The sequence below is a fragment of the Scyliorhinus canicula genome, chromosome 13 (genome assembly GCF_902713615.1).
Source record: "Scyliorhinus canicula chromosome 13, sScyCan1.1, whole genome shotgun sequence".
NCBI classification, from domain to species: domain Eukaryota; kingdom Metazoa; phylum Chordata; class Chondrichthyes; order Carcharhiniformes; family Scyliorhinidae; genus Scyliorhinus; species Scyliorhinus canicula.
In genome coordinates this window covers 44433417-44448435 of record NC_052158.1, presented here as the reverse complement: position 1 = coordinate 44448435, position 15019 = coordinate 44433417, and the positions used below count along the sequence as shown (strand labels likewise).

At 48.8% G+C, this 15019-nt stretch overlaps 3 protein-coding genes across 3 annotated transcripts in view; all 3 read right to left on the bottom strand.

Annotated features, from left to right (window-relative positions):
- The window catches only part of LOC119976643 (zinc finger protein 721-like), a 999221-nt gene that overhangs the window by 904245 nt on the left and 79957 nt on the right, over positions 1 to 15019 (bottom strand). The gene's annotated exons all lie outside the window — the stretch shown is intronic.
- Positions 1 to 15019, bottom strand: part of LOC119975581 (zinc finger protein 91-like) — a 177204-nt gene that overhangs the window by 82228 nt on the left and 79957 nt on the right. The gene's annotated exons all lie outside the window — the stretch shown is intronic.
- Positions 10930 to 15019, bottom strand: part of LOC119975580 (zinc finger protein 883-like) — an 84100-nt gene continuing 80010 nt past the window's right edge. Inside the window, exon 3 of the mRNA XM_038815368.1 lies at positions 10930 to 13349. Coding sequence (XP_038671296.1) covers positions 11986 to 13349 — 1364 coding nt within the window. The 3' untranslated portion in view covers positions 10930 to 11985. The remainder of the gene's footprint in view (positions 13350 to 15019) is intronic.

The window sequence follows — 15019 nt, the reverse complement described above, 5'->3', positions numbered from 1 at the left end:
AAGAGTCTGAATTCTGGATTTGATTATGGACACGTGTACCGAGGTACAGTGAAAAGTATTGTTCTGTGTACAGTTGAGACAGATCATTCCGACATGAAAACAAAATACATAGGGCAAACATGGCTACACCCAGACACAGTGAGGGTAATGGAAAAGACAGTCAAGCAGAGTGTAAAATAGGCTATTAATTCATTGGTTGGGCGGTGAAGATCAGTTTTATCCATCAGAGTATATGTTTAATATAAAAACTACACAGGAGAAATGCTCATTAAATAGATTTTGAAATTTCATCCCTATTTTCCAAAACGTCTTGAAGAAAACACATTGGGCAGAAAGTGCCAGAAGCTAAAGAAAATATTTCTTCAGTGTTGCTGAAGAGTTCTGGGTTATCCTGGGAAATTAGATACACTGCACTCACTCAGACTGCACATCCCAAATTCAGCTCTCAGACACAGCACTGGGCAAAACTATCAAATCCAGAACAAAGAACAAAGAAAATTACAGTACAGGAACAGGCCTTGCGGCCCTCCCAGCCTGCACCGATCCAGATCCTTTATCTAAACCTGTTGCCTATTTTCCAAGGTCTACTTCTCTCTGTTCCCCACCCGTTCATATATCTGTTCAGATGCATCTTAAATGATGCTATCGTGCCCGCCTCTACCACCTCCGCTGGCAAAGCGTTCCAGGCACTCACCACCCTCTGCATAAAAAACTTGCCACGCACATCTCCCTTAAATTTTCCCCTCTCACCTTGAAATTGTGACCCCTTGAAATTGACACCCCCACTCTTGGAAAAAGCTTGTTGCTATCCACCCTGTCCATACCTCTCATAATTTTGTAGACCTCAATCAGGTCTCCCATCAACCTCCGTCTTTCCAATGAAAACAATCCTAATCTACTCAACCTTTCTTCATAGCTAGCACCCTCCATAACAGGCAACATCCTGGTGAACCTCCTCTGCACCCTCTCTAAAGCATCCACATCCTTCTGGTAATGTGGCGACCAGAACTGCACGCAGTATTCCAAATGTGGCCTAACCAAAGTCCGATACAACTGTAACATGACCTGCCAACATTTGTGCTCAATACCCCGTCCGATGAAGGCAAGCATACTGTATGCATTCTTGACCACTCTATCGACCTGCGTTGCCACCTTCAGGGTACAATGGACCTGAATTCCCAGATCTCTCTGTACATCAATTTTCCCCAGGACTCTTCCATTGACCATATAGTCCACTCTTGAATTAGATCGTCCAAAATGCATGACCTCGCATTTGCCTGGATTTAACTCCATCTGCCATTTCTCTGCCCAACTCTCCAATCTATCTATATTTTGCTGTATTCTCTGACAGTCCTCCTCGCTATCTGCAACTCCACCAATCTTAATATCATCTGCAAACTTGCTCATCAGACCACTTATATCTTCGTCCAGATCATTTATGTATATCACAAACAACAGTGGTCCAAGCATGGATTCCTCTGGAACACCACTAGTCACCTTTCTCCATTTTGAGACACTCCCTTCCACCACTACTCTCTGTCTCCTGTTGCCCAGCCAGTTCTTTATCCATCGAGCTCGTACACCCTGAACCCCATACGACTTCACTTTTTCCATCAACCTGCCATGGGAAACTTTATCAAATGCTTTACTGAAGTCCATGTATATGACATCTACAGCCCTTCCCTCATCAATTAACTTTGTCACTTCCTCAAAGAATTTTCCTTAACCCTGTTAGATATTTCATGACCCCTTTTAGTCCTCTTTATTGCGCGTTTGAGATTTGTCCTACTTTTCCGATATTCCTCCAAAGCTTCATCAGTTTTGAGTCGCCTCGATCTTATGTGTGCTTCTTTTTTCATCTTAGCTAGTCTCACAATTCCACCCGTCATCCATGGTTCCTTAATCTTGCCATTTCTATCTCTCATTTTCACAGGAACATGTCTGTCCTGCACTCTAATCAACCTTTCCTTAAAAGACTCCCACATTTCAAATGTGGATTTACCCTTAAACAGCTGCTCCCAATCCACATTCCCGAGCTCCTGCACAATTTTGTTATCGTTGGCCTTTCCCCAATTTAGCACTCTTCCTTTAGGGCCACTCTCGTCTTTGTCCATGAGTATTCTAAAACTTACAGAATTGCGATCGCTATTCCCAAAGTAATCGCCGACTGAAAGGTCAACAACCTCAACCTGGCCGGGATCATTCCCCAATACCATGTCCAGTATGACCCCTTCCCGAGTTGGACTATTTATATACTGCTCTAAAAAAAACTCTCCTGGATGCTCCTTACAAATTCTGCTCCATCGATGCCTCCAACACTACATGAGTCCCATTCAATGTTGGGGAAGTTAAAATCTCCCATCACAACCACCCTATTGCTCCTACATTGTTCTACAATCTGTCTACATATTTGGACCTCTACTTCACGCTCGCTTTTGGGAGGCTTATAGTAAAGTTCCAACAATGTTACTGCACCCTTCCTATTTCTTAGCTCTATCCATATTGCCTCAGTGCTCAAAACTTCCATCGTGCCCTCCTTAATCACAGCTGTGCTATCATCTCTGACCAGTAATGCAACTCCTCCACCCCTTTTACCTCCCTCTCTATCCCTCCTGAAGCATCTATACCCTGGGATATTTAGTTGCCAGTCTTGCCCATCCCTCAACCAAGTCTCAGTAATACCAATAACATCATATTCCCAGGTACTAATCCAAGCCCTAAATTCATCTGCCTTACCTGCTACACTTCTCGCATTAAAACAAATGCACCTCAGACCACCTGTCCCTTTGCGATCATCATCTCTTCCCTGTCTACTCTTCCCCTTAGTCACATTGAGTTTATTATCCAGTACCTTACTGGCTTTAGTTGCTGCCTCTTTACTGACCTCTAACTTCCTAATCTGGTTCCCATCCCCCTACCACATTAGTTTAAAACCTCCCCAACAGTGTTAGCAAAAGCACCCCCTAGGACATTGGTTCCAGTCCTGCCCAGGTGTAGACCATCCGATTTGTAATGGTCCCACCGCCCCCAGAACCAGTTCCAATGTCCCAAAAATCTGAACCCCCTCCCTCCTGCACCAACTCTCAAGCCACGTATTCATTCTGAATATTCTTAAATTTCTACTCTGACTGTTTCGTGGCACTGGTAGCAATCCTGAGATTACTACCTTTGAGGCCCTACTTTTTAAACTTATCTCCTAACTCCCTAAATTCTGAATGTAGGACCTCATCCCGTTTTTTCCCTATATCGTTGGTGCCTATATGCACCACAACAACTGGCTGTTCTCCCTCCCCCTTCAGTATGTCCTGCAGCCGATCTGAGACATCTCTGACCCGTGCACCCGGGAGGCAATATACCATTCGGGAGTCTCGTTTTCGACCACAGAAACACCTGTCTACGCCCCTTACGATTAAATCCCCTATGACTATAGCCCTGCCAGTCTTTTTCCCGCCCTTCTGTGCAGCAAAGCCAGCCATGGTGCCATGAACCTGGCTACTGCTGCCTTCCCCTGGTGAGTCATCTCCCCCAACAATATCCAAAACGGTATACCTGTTTTGGAGGGAGATGACCGCAGGGGACACCTACACTGCCTTCCTGCTCTTTCTCTGCCTTTTGGTCACCCATTACCTGTCTCTGTCACCAATCCTAATCTGCAGTGTGACCAACTCACTGAACGTGCTATCCACAACCTCCTCAGCATCGTGGATGCTCCAAAGTGAGTCCATCCGCAGCTCCAGAGCCATCATGCGGTCTAACAGGAGCTGCAGCTGGACACACTTCCTGCACATGAAGGTGTCAGGGGCATCGGCCGCGTCCCTGAACTCCCACATTGAGCACGAGGAGCATAACACGGGTAAGGCCTTCAAGTAAAATGTTCAAAGAAAATATTTCAATAAATGTGTCTCCGCCCCTCAGATAATTACACCTCACCTTCTCATATTCAGCAATGACTCATCAACAAAACTCAGCCTGTAAATCAGAAGGGAAATACTGGGGGATGGGGGGGGAGGGGAGGAAGGGGGGGGGAAGGGAGGGGGAGGGGAGTGGAAGGAGGGAGAGGGGTGAGGGGGAGGGGGAGGGGAGGGGGGAGGAGAGGGGAGGGGGAGGAGAGGGGAGGGGGGAGAGGGGAGACGGGGAGGAGAGGGGAGGCGGGGAGGAGAGGGGAGGGGGAGGGGAGGGGGGGACGGGGAGGGGGGGAGGGTAGTGTAGAAATCTTTAAAATGTGGAATTATAAAATTAAGAATTTTGGGGTAAATAGAGAGAAGATGTTCTCACTTATGTGGGAGAGTCTAAACCTAGCGCCCAATCCCTTGCTAACTTATATAATATATTTGATAATATTTTCACTTCCTTCGACTCGCTAAGAAACATTATCTGCCCCACACACATACACTTCTTTCGCTCCATACAAATCAGAGTTTTATTCCGTTTTCTTCATTGCCCCTAAATCACCAATAGATACCATCTCAGGACAAAATGTTTTTGTTCGGGGGTTCTTTTGCTTCCAACCTTAAAAACTCTTTGAGAGCAAGATTTTGATAGATTTACCAGAACGTATCTGGAAGTCTATTCTTGTTTGAGTATGTTCCTCATCTCCATGTGAAAGGCACAGCTTTCTATAATTTAAAATCTTATATCATATCCATCCATTCTAAAGTTAAATTATCTGAGATTTATCCAAATTTTGATCCAACCTGTGATGAATGCAATTCTGTCCCATCCTCTAATTAATACCTACTGCTCGTGCCCCAAATTGGTTTTGTTCTGGACAAAGATTCTCACATATTTTTAGTGAACTGTAATTGTGGAAGTGAGCAATGTTGTCTATTTATCAAACTCTCTCTCGCCCTGAAGCCTCCTTTTCCCCTTTCTCAGTCTCCCTTTCTCTCCTTCCATCCCTCCCCCAAACATTCCCTCTCTCAACACTTGACCCCTCCATCCTTGCAACTGCCATCCCATCTCCAACCTCCCTTACCTCTCCAAAGTCATTGAACATGTTGTTGCTTCCCAAATCCTGGAAAATGATATTGAGTCAGGCAAGGAGAGTGAAATCAGGAAGTATGTAACAGACCAGCAGTGAGGTTTGGGAAGGAGTGAGGAATCAAGTTTCCAAGTCACTCTCCAATCTGAGAGTCAGTGTCACTCCCAGAGTCACACGGTCATTCCCATAGTACCTCCCTGATGGAACCATCAATTCACCAGACACGTGTTTCCGAAATGAATATAGGCTTTAATCTACTTACTACAGAGCCAGCCTGTTACTCGTTGATGAACTCTCAGTGAACTGCAGGCTGACTCTGGACAAGGGTATTTATACAGCAGCACAAGGGGGAGGAGTCGTGGGCGGAGCCAAGGGTGGAGCCCTGTACAAGCTCCTGAGCATTCCCAGAGCTACTCCCCCTAGTGGTCGGGTAACGCTACTGTGCTTGCAAAGATACAGTATGAATTACCATGTTACATTCACCATATTCATCCCCTGCAAATAAATCAAGTCCGGCAGGGGTGGTGGTTTACAAAGTCAGTCTGTCCGGTGGTCGAACTGTCCGCTGTGATCTGCAGAGCACCGGGGTTGCAGCCTCTTGCGGTGGCTGGATAGATGTTGTGTGCTGGGGTACGATGGCGGACTCCAGGGAGGGTTGTATCCGAGCTTCATACTCTCCTGGTTCGACCGGGGACTGGGGGCACTGGGGGCTGACTGGCGCGGGTGCGCGGAACTGGTGGGGCGAGCTCGTGGGCTCGGGAGCACGAGGGGGCGGCAGCAGGGGTGTAGGGTGAGAGGTCCTTCTGTGGGGGTAGAGGGGGCGCTGGATCCGGCGGGTGCCAGATCCCGGAGGGATACAGTGTCCTGACAGCCGTCAGGGAACTAGACGAATCCGTACTGGGGGTTGGAGTGGAGCAGGCGCACCTTTTCAACAAGGGGGTCCTGACGTGCTTCCTCAGAAGTACGGGGCCCGGTGTCCTCAGCCATGCCGGAAGTGAGACCCCCGTGGTAGTGCCCCTGGAAAAAATGAAGAGCCTCTCGTGAGGGGTCTGATTGGTCGCTGTGCACAAAAGGGACCTAATAGGGTGAAGCGCGTCTGTGAGGACTTCCAGCCACTGGGAGACTTGGAGCTTTCTAGACCGGAGAGTCAGTAGGATGGTCTTCCAGACCGTCGCGTTCTCCCTCACCACCTGCCCGTTCCCCCTGGGGTTGTAGCTGGTAGTCCTGCTCGAGGCAATGCCCTTGTCGAGCAGGTACTGACGCAGCTCGTCGCTCATGAAGGTCGAACCCCGGTCGCTGTGTACGTAGCTGGGGAAACCAAACAGGGTGAAGATGCTATGCAGGGCCCTAATGATTGTGGGGGAGGTCACGTCGGGGCACGGGATAGCAAATGGGAAACGGGAGAACTCATCTACGACGTTTAGGAAGTAAACGTTCTTGTTAGTTGAGGGAGTGGCCCTTTGAAATCAATCGCGAGGCGTTCAAAGGGCCTAGAAGCCTTGACCAGGTGGGCCCTGTCTGGTCTACAGAAGTGCGGTTTGCACTTCGCACAGATCGGGCAGTCCCTGGTGACAGCTTTTACCTCCTCGTTGGAGAAAGGCAGGTTTCGGGCTCTGATGTAGTGGGCGAGCCGGGTGACCCCCGGGTGGCAGAGGTCATCGTGTATGACTTTCAATCGGTCAGTCTGCGTGCTGGCGCATGTCCTGCGGGATAGGGCATCCGGAGGCTCGTTGAGCTTCCCGGGTCGATACTTAATATCGTAATTGTAGATGGAGAGTTCGATCCTCCACCTCAGAATTTTGCCCCTTTGCGAGTTGTCAAACATGAAGGCAACCGATCTTTGGTCGGTGATGAGGGTGAACCTCCTACCTGCGAGTTAGTACCTCCAGTAACGAATAGCCTCCACAATGGCTTGTGCTTCTTTCTCGACTGAGGAGTGTTGGAGTTCTGAAGCGGAGAGGGTACGGGAGAAAAATGCGACTGGTCTCCCTGCCTGATTTAGTGTGGCTGCTAGAGCTACCTCTGAGGCATCACTCTCAACCTGGAATGGAGTGGATTCATCCACCGCCCGCATGACCGCTTTGCCGATGTCCTCCTTGATGCAGTCGAAGGCCTGGCGTGCCTCGGCTGACAGGGGAAATTGTGTGGCCCTAAAGAGTGGGCGGGCTTTGTCCGCATATTGAGGGACCCACTGGGCGTAGTAGGAGAAGAAGCCCAAGCACCGTTTGAGGGCCTTGGGGCAATGGGGGAAGGGGAGTTCTAAGAGGGGGCGCATACGGTCCGGGTCTGGGCCCAGGACCCCATTTTCCACGACATAGCCGAGGATGGCTAGTCTGGTTGTGCGGAAAACGCATTTCTCCTTGTTATACGTGAGATTCAGTTTCTGTGCCGTCTGGAGAAAAGGGTGGAGGTTGGCGTCGTGGTCCTGCTGGTCATAGCCGCAGATGGTGACATTGTCCAAGTACGGAAACGTGGCCCGCAGCCCGTACTGGTCCACCATTCGGTCCATTGCTCGTTGGAACACCGAGACCCCATTAGTGACGCCGAAAGGGACCCAGAGGAAATGGAAGAGGCGGCCATCGGCCTCGAATGCCGTGTAGTGGCGGTCCTCCGGGCGGATTGGGAGCTGGTGGTATGCAGACTTCAGATCCACCATGGAAGAGAGCCGGTACTGGCCGATCTGGTTTACCATGTCTGCAATCCTGGGGAGGGGATACGCGTCGAGGAGCGTAAATCTATTTGTGGTTTGACTATAGTCATAGTCAACAACCATGCGGAATTTTTCCCCGGTCTTAACGACCACCACCTGAGCTCTCCAGGGACTATTGCTGGCTTCTATAACCCCCTCACTGAGAAGCCTTCGGACCTCTGTTCTGATAAATACCCTATCCTGCAGGCTGTACCGCCTGCTACGAGTGGCTACGGGTTTACAGTCCTTTGTGAGATTGCCGAAGAGAGGAGGGGGGGGGGGGGATTCGCAGTGTAGCGAGGCTGCAGATAGTGAGTGGGGGCAGGGGCCCGCTGAAGCTGAGGATGAGGCTCTTAAGGTTACATTGAAAGTCTAGGCCTAATAAGAGTGGCTCGCAGAGGTCGGGCAAAACGTAGAGTTTGAATTTTGAGTAGCTAGCGCCTCGGATTGTGAGTGTCGCGGCTGTGCGTCCCTGGATCTGGACCGAATGGGAGCCTGAAGCGAGCGAGATAGTTTGCCGCACGGGGAAAACGGGGAGCGAACAGCGTCTTACCAGGTCTGGATGTATGAAGCTCTCTGTGCTCCCGGAGTCGAAAAGGCATGGCGCGTTCTACCCATTGATTTGGACCTCTGCCATCAAGTTCCGTAGATGCTTCGGGCGTGATTGGTCCAGGGTGACCGCGCTGAGTTGCGGGTAGTCGGCGGCTCGATCACCTGTGCTGGAGTTGCCCCGTGATGACTCTGAGTTCATAGTCGTACTCTTCCGATGAGTTGTCCGAGCGTGGAGATGCATGTCGGGCCAGTGGATCGCACGTGGTGGGCGGCGAGGAAGATGGTGTCCAAGATGGCGGCCCCCATGAGTCGCATGTGGCTGGCCGTGTGGTGGAGGTTTGCCAAGGTGGCGGCCCCCAAGGATCGCACGTAGCGGGAGGGGGCGGAGTCGGGGCATAGGCCGCAGCGTTTCGGGCCCCGCTGGCCTGCTGGTGTGGGGAGCGATTACTTCGTGCCGCTGGTTAGTTGGAAGCTGGGGCCCTTTTAGCGAGGCACACTCTTGCATAGTGGCCTTTCCGCCCGCAGCTGCTGCAGGTCGCGTTGCTGGCCGGGCAGTGCTGCCGCGGGTGCTGATTCTGGCCGCAGAAATGGCAGGCTGGAGCAGTATAGTGGATGGCTGAAGCAGCAAAGTGGCTGGCTGGGGCAGCATTGGCGGGGGCAGCATGGTGGCTGGGCGGCCGCGTAGCACAGGCCTGGGGGAGTCGCTAGTCGGGGGCCCATGATTGGCCGCGGGGTCCGCGGGGAACGAGTTAAGGCTGCGGAAGGAGACCTCCATCGTGGTCGCAGCTTCCACAGTTGTTTCTAAGTCTTGGGCCCCCTTTTCCAGCAGTCGTTGGCGCACATAATTAGACCTGAGGCCCGCTACAAAAACATCGCGTACAGCAAATTCTCTGTGTTCAGCCGCGGTAACCGCTTGATAATTACAGTAATTTGACAAATTATTGAGTTCCCTTAAAAATTCGGCAAGTGATTCTGTAGGCCGCTGGCGGCGAGCCGTCAACACATAGCGTGCGTAAACTTCATTAATGGGCCTTACATATATCTTATCGAGTACTGCTAGCGCTGCAGTATATGAACCGGCCGAGTTTAGTTGCGTAGAGATTCTATGGCTCACCCTCGCGTGCAGTAGACTTAACTTTTGTTCCTCTGTCGTTTCGGCTGAGCTCGCTTCTGCCAGGTAGGCCTTAAAGCACCGCAGCCAGTGGGAGAAGATTTCTTTAGCCTCTGCATCCTGCGGGTCGAGTTCCAGGCGTCCAGGCTTGAGGGCTGATTCCATGATCGATCTTGACTGTTCTTAAGTAGATTAAATTGATTGAACCATCAATTCACCAGACACGTGCTTTCAGATATGAACAGTGGTTTTAATCTACTTACTACAGAGCCAGCCTGTTGCCCGTTGATGAACTCTCGGTGAACTGCAGGCTGACTCTGGACAAGGGTATTTATACAGCAGCACAAGGGGGAGGAGTCGTGGGTGGAGCCAAGGGTGGAGCCCTGTACAAGCTCCTGAGCATTCCCAGAGCTACTCCCCCTAGTGGCCGGGTAACGCTACTGCGCTTACAAAGATACAGTGTGAATTACCATGTTACATTCACCACACTCCCCAAGTCTCACAGTGAATCTGAGTCTTAAGGGTGCTCTTCAAACCTCTCTTTTCTATGCCTCTCCCCTGTGTCCCTCTTTCTCCTGTACATGTGATGACCGATGCACATCATCGCTGCCTTGGATGTGGTAGTTCTCCCTCTTCTGACCTACTGTCAAACACATCGGAGGCTACACATCCCACATTGATGTTGTCAGTTTGAAAGCCTCTGAGATTGAAGAATGCTATTCCCATACTAGAAATCTCTGTCAAACGTTTACCAGGAAAACTGATGCAACAGCTGCAGAAAAATTGGTTAATTATTGTTGTTTAATTTCTCTCTAATCACTGTAGTCCAGTGGTGTTGATGCAGCCACAGTGCTGTTCAAGAAGGGGTTCCAGAATTTTGACCCAGGAACAGCGATTATATTTCCAAGTCAAGGTTGTGCGGGTCTCAAGAGGGGAATTTACAGTTGGTGGTGCCCCCAAGGGTCTTTCTCGGTGGTAGAAGTCATGGATTTGGAAGGTGATGTCGAAGGAGCCTTGGTGAGTTGCAGTGCGCCTTGTAGATGGTACACATGGCTGCCACTGCCAGTGGTGGAGCGATTGAATGTTTCAGGTTGTGGATGGGACATCGAACAACTGGGCTGCTTTATGCAGTGATTACCCACATGTTAAGGGACGTTCTGTCACACACAGCAGGCCAACACTATTTAAAAATGCCAGTGCTCTGCTCTTGGTTAAAAATTGAGAAATAGTCGACAACCTGACACAGATGGAGTTGAGATCCATTGAATTTACTGAAAGCCTGTGTGCTTGTTCCTGCAGTGGTCATAGTGGAAGTGGGGAGCAGGAGATGGTGAAGTTAATCTGCCCCATCTCACTCTGGGATGGTTTCTATCCTGTATGGAGACAATGTGGAGGCTCAAGTAGGTGAAACAATGCTGACACATGTCACACTTGAGGGGTCTGTCTCCTGTGTACGTTATGCTACGACATATGGTGAGTGCCAGGCTGTCCAAATTACAAAGGGAATATTGGAACAAGCTTCCACAATGATTTGCAATTTGTATATATTATGAGGAGTTATTTGAAGTCAAGATAAGTAAATTCCAGACCATGTGATGATTTAAAATATTATATCAAAACATTTATTTTTTAAAAGGGAAAATAATAACATTAAGACACAAGAACACCTTTACACAGTTAACAATATTTTACAAATATTTCCCAAAAGATAACAACACTTCCAGATTTTCTGTTCTATAAACCTCCAGTAACATTCCCACACAATGCCCTACTGCTCCAGGTTAATCTTCCAGAATCTCCTCTGAGGGTGACAGCAGAACTGGTGTTCATAGGTCTGACTTCAACACACAATATCTTGTTTAATATCTCATAGCCACCCCACAATGAATCTCAGTTTTACTTTAGAAATGTTTTTTCTCCCCGATGTTCCACTCTTTTGTTTCTGCGGTCCTTTAGAATTGATCAAACGTTCTTTTACTACTGTATTTATATATTTTCTTTTTAAAATTTAGAATACCCAATTTTTTTTCCAATTAAGGGGCAATTTAGCATGGCCAATCCACCTACCTGCACATCTTTGGGTTGTGGGGGTGAGATCCACGCAGACACGGAGAGAATGTGCAAACTCCACACGGACAGTGACTCGGGGCCGGGATCGAACCTGGATCCTCAGCTCCGTGAGGCAGCAACGCCAACCATTGCGCCACCCGTACTGTATTTATATGATAAACATTGATTTTACACTGTTGTTTCTCCAGTCATTTGGAAGTTCATGTTCCAAGAATTGATTAATGCTTTGTTGTTACTTTATGGCTACTATATTTATAAAGTAAATTTACTATTATCTCACACATTTACAAACTCCCAATTGTATATGTTTGCTCTTAACACAACAGTCAACTTCAAATTACTTCTCTCATGTAAATTCCGATCAAGCTGCTACCCTGGCCCCCTTGCCATTACCATTGCAACCATTTGCCTTCGTACCTACTATATTGATGCTTTGACCGTTGCAATCTACCAGGCTGAAACACGAATTGTCTAAGAGAGTTAACTGTCTCCAGTTTAACTAAACTAGTCACACCTATGTTCACACACACAAATCTGTTTAACAGCACATGACAATGATATTGTAAAGAATATGAAGAATTCTCAAATTGTGTGAAGGTTTTGTTGCAAAAATCCCGGCGGAAGCATCTCTCTTCCCATGTGGGTCCTGTGATGATCCAGGAGGTTTGAGGAGCGTGTGAAAGCTTTATCACACACCTCACATTGGAAGGGTTTCTCTCCTGTGTGGATCCTCTGGTGATCGAGGAGGCGGGATGGGTGGGTGAAGGCTCTGTCACACAAGTCACATCTGAAGGGTTTCTCTCCTGTGTGGATCCTCTGGTGTTGCAGCAAGCTCGATGGGTGTGTAAAAGCTTTCTGACAGACCTTGCAGTTGAAGGGTTTCTCTCCTGTGTGGATCCTGTGGTGGTGAAGGAGGCTTGCTGATTGGGTGAAAGCCTTGCCACAAACCTTGCACTTAAAGGGTCTCTCCCCTGTGTGGGTCCGCTGGTGGATCAGGAGGGTGGATGACAGTGTGAAACCTTTACCACACACCTCACAGCGGAAAGGTTTCTCCCCCGTATGAGTTCGCTGGTGGACAAGGAGTGTGGATGACTTTACGAAAGCTTTGTCACATACCTCACATTTGAAGGGTTTCTCCCCTCCGTGTGTCTGCTGATGTTGCAGAAGGGTTGAAGAATGTGCGAAGGTTTTGTCACAAATCTGACAGTGGAACTTCCTCTCCCCTCGGTGAATGCGCTGATGCTGCAGGAGTGTCGATGACTGAGCAAAGGATTTGTCACAGACCACACATCTGAAGGGCCTCTCCCCTGTGTGTGTGCGCTGGTGGACCTGCAAGCTTGAGGAGGTCACAAACACTTTGTTGCAAAATTCACATTGTAGCAGCTTCTCCCCGGTGTGAATGCGTCGGTGTTGGAGGAGCGTCGATGGATGTTTGAAAGCTTTGTCACATATCTCACACCCGAAGGGTTTTTCCTCCTCTGTGTGAATCCGTCGATGTTGGAGGAGTGTTGATGGGTGTGTGAAGGCTTTGTCACATATCTCACACCGAAATGGTTTCTCCCCTGTGTGAATGCGTCGGTGTTGGTGGAGCGTTGATGGGTGTGTGAAGGCTTTGTCACATACTTCACACCTGAAGGGTTTCTCCCCCGTGTGAATGCGTCGGTGTTGTAAGAGATTGGACAACTTTAAGAAAGCTTTATTGCAAACCTCACATGTGAATGGTCTCTCCCCAGTGTGGGTTCTCTGATGGTCCACGAGAGACGATGACTGAGAGAAAGTTTTATCACACACCTTACATTTGTACAGTTTCACCCCTGCGTGGGTGAGCTGGTGTTTGAGGAGGTATGATGATCGGACAAAGGACTTCTCACACACTTCACACCTGAATGGCCTCTCCTCCATGTGGACTGGCTGCGGTTTCACAGGATGTGGTGACTGTGTGACGACTCAGTCAAATTGTCCATATTCAGTTGATTTCTCTTCCATGTGTCTGCCCTTAAGATGCAGGAGACTGTTAACACTCTTGTCTATCTGTGAATGAGGAGCTCCTACAACCAGATAAAAACCCTTATCACAGATCAGTCACTTGTCAGGATTTGCAAATGTTTCACACAGTGTAATGAAACCTCAAAGCTATCTTCACCCTCAGAGCTCCTCTCGCCCTCGGAGCTGCCCTCACCCTCGGAGCTGCCCTCAATCTGGATGACCTTCCATCTCAGCAGATGTTTCAGGTGTGTCAATGAGTTTCAATCTATCCTACTGGCTCCATCCCCAGAACACTCCCTCCAATCCGTTACATTTCCTCCATCCCCTGTACTGACTGATATAACTTAGTCTAACATATGGAAATGGACGCTGGACACTGTTTGGTTTCACTTCCGATTGTTGATCAAATTCCTGCTGAGTGAGTGGACGACTGAAGGTGGTTTTCCTGGGGAGTTGTCCCGCCTGACACTGGCATCTGCTCCAGTGATGAACAGGATCTGTCAGCGATCTCTGTCCTCTTGTTTAATTCAGGACGATTCTTCTGTAAAACAGTTTAAAAAATAAACATTCTTTTAGCTCCTTTGAAGGTTCTACTCATCACTGGGAGACTGCTTCACAGAGACGGACAAGTAGGGTCGTGAACCATGAGGGGAATCACGTTGCTCCTACTGAACGCCTGCTCACTTTCTATATTTTACACAATTACAAACAACAATAACTTGCATTTAGTAACACTTTTAACATGTACCAAGGTAATATTAGTTTAAGATTACCCTAAACTTGGGCAGCACGGTGGCACAGTGGTTAGCATTGTTGCCTGTGGCGCTGAGGACCCGGGTTCGAATCCCGGCCCTGGGTTACTGTCCGTGTGGAGTTTGCACATTCACCCCATGTTTGCGTGGGTTTCGCCCCCACAACCCAAAAGATGTGCAGGATAGGTGGATTGACCACCCTAAATTGCCCCTTAATTGGAAAAAATAATTGGGTACTCTAAATTTAAAAAAAAAGATTACCCCAAACTTGTTCAAAGAAACAGCCTTGAAAGAGAGTCTGACTGGAAGCAATGAAGAGAGCAGGAGGGTATGTCAGGAGCAGCACCAGACATTCCTAAAAACGAGAGATCAATCGGGTGAAGCTACACAACAGGACTACTTGCATGTAAAACAGTGGAAGCAGCATGTGATAAACTGAGTTAAGCAATCCTACAATCAACGGATCAGATCTAAGCTCTGCAGACCTGCCACATCCAATTATGAATCATAAATTCTCTCCAGTGCAGAAGGAGACCATTCGACCCATCGAATTTGCACTGATCCTCTGAAAGAGCACCCTACCCAGGTTCACTCCCCCACCCCATCCCCGTAACTTCACCTAACCATTGGACACTAAGGAGCAATTTAACATGGTCAATTCACCTAACCTGCACATCATTGGACTGTGGGAGGAAACTGGAGCCCCCGGAGAAACTCGCACAGACATGGGAAGAATGTGCAGATTCCACACAGTCACCCAAAGTCAGAATTGAACCCAGATCCCTGATGCACCCAATCAATGGTGATCAACAGTTCAACAACTACGGCCCTGGTGTCTGTGTGGAGTATGCACATTCTTCCCGTGTCTGCATGGGTGT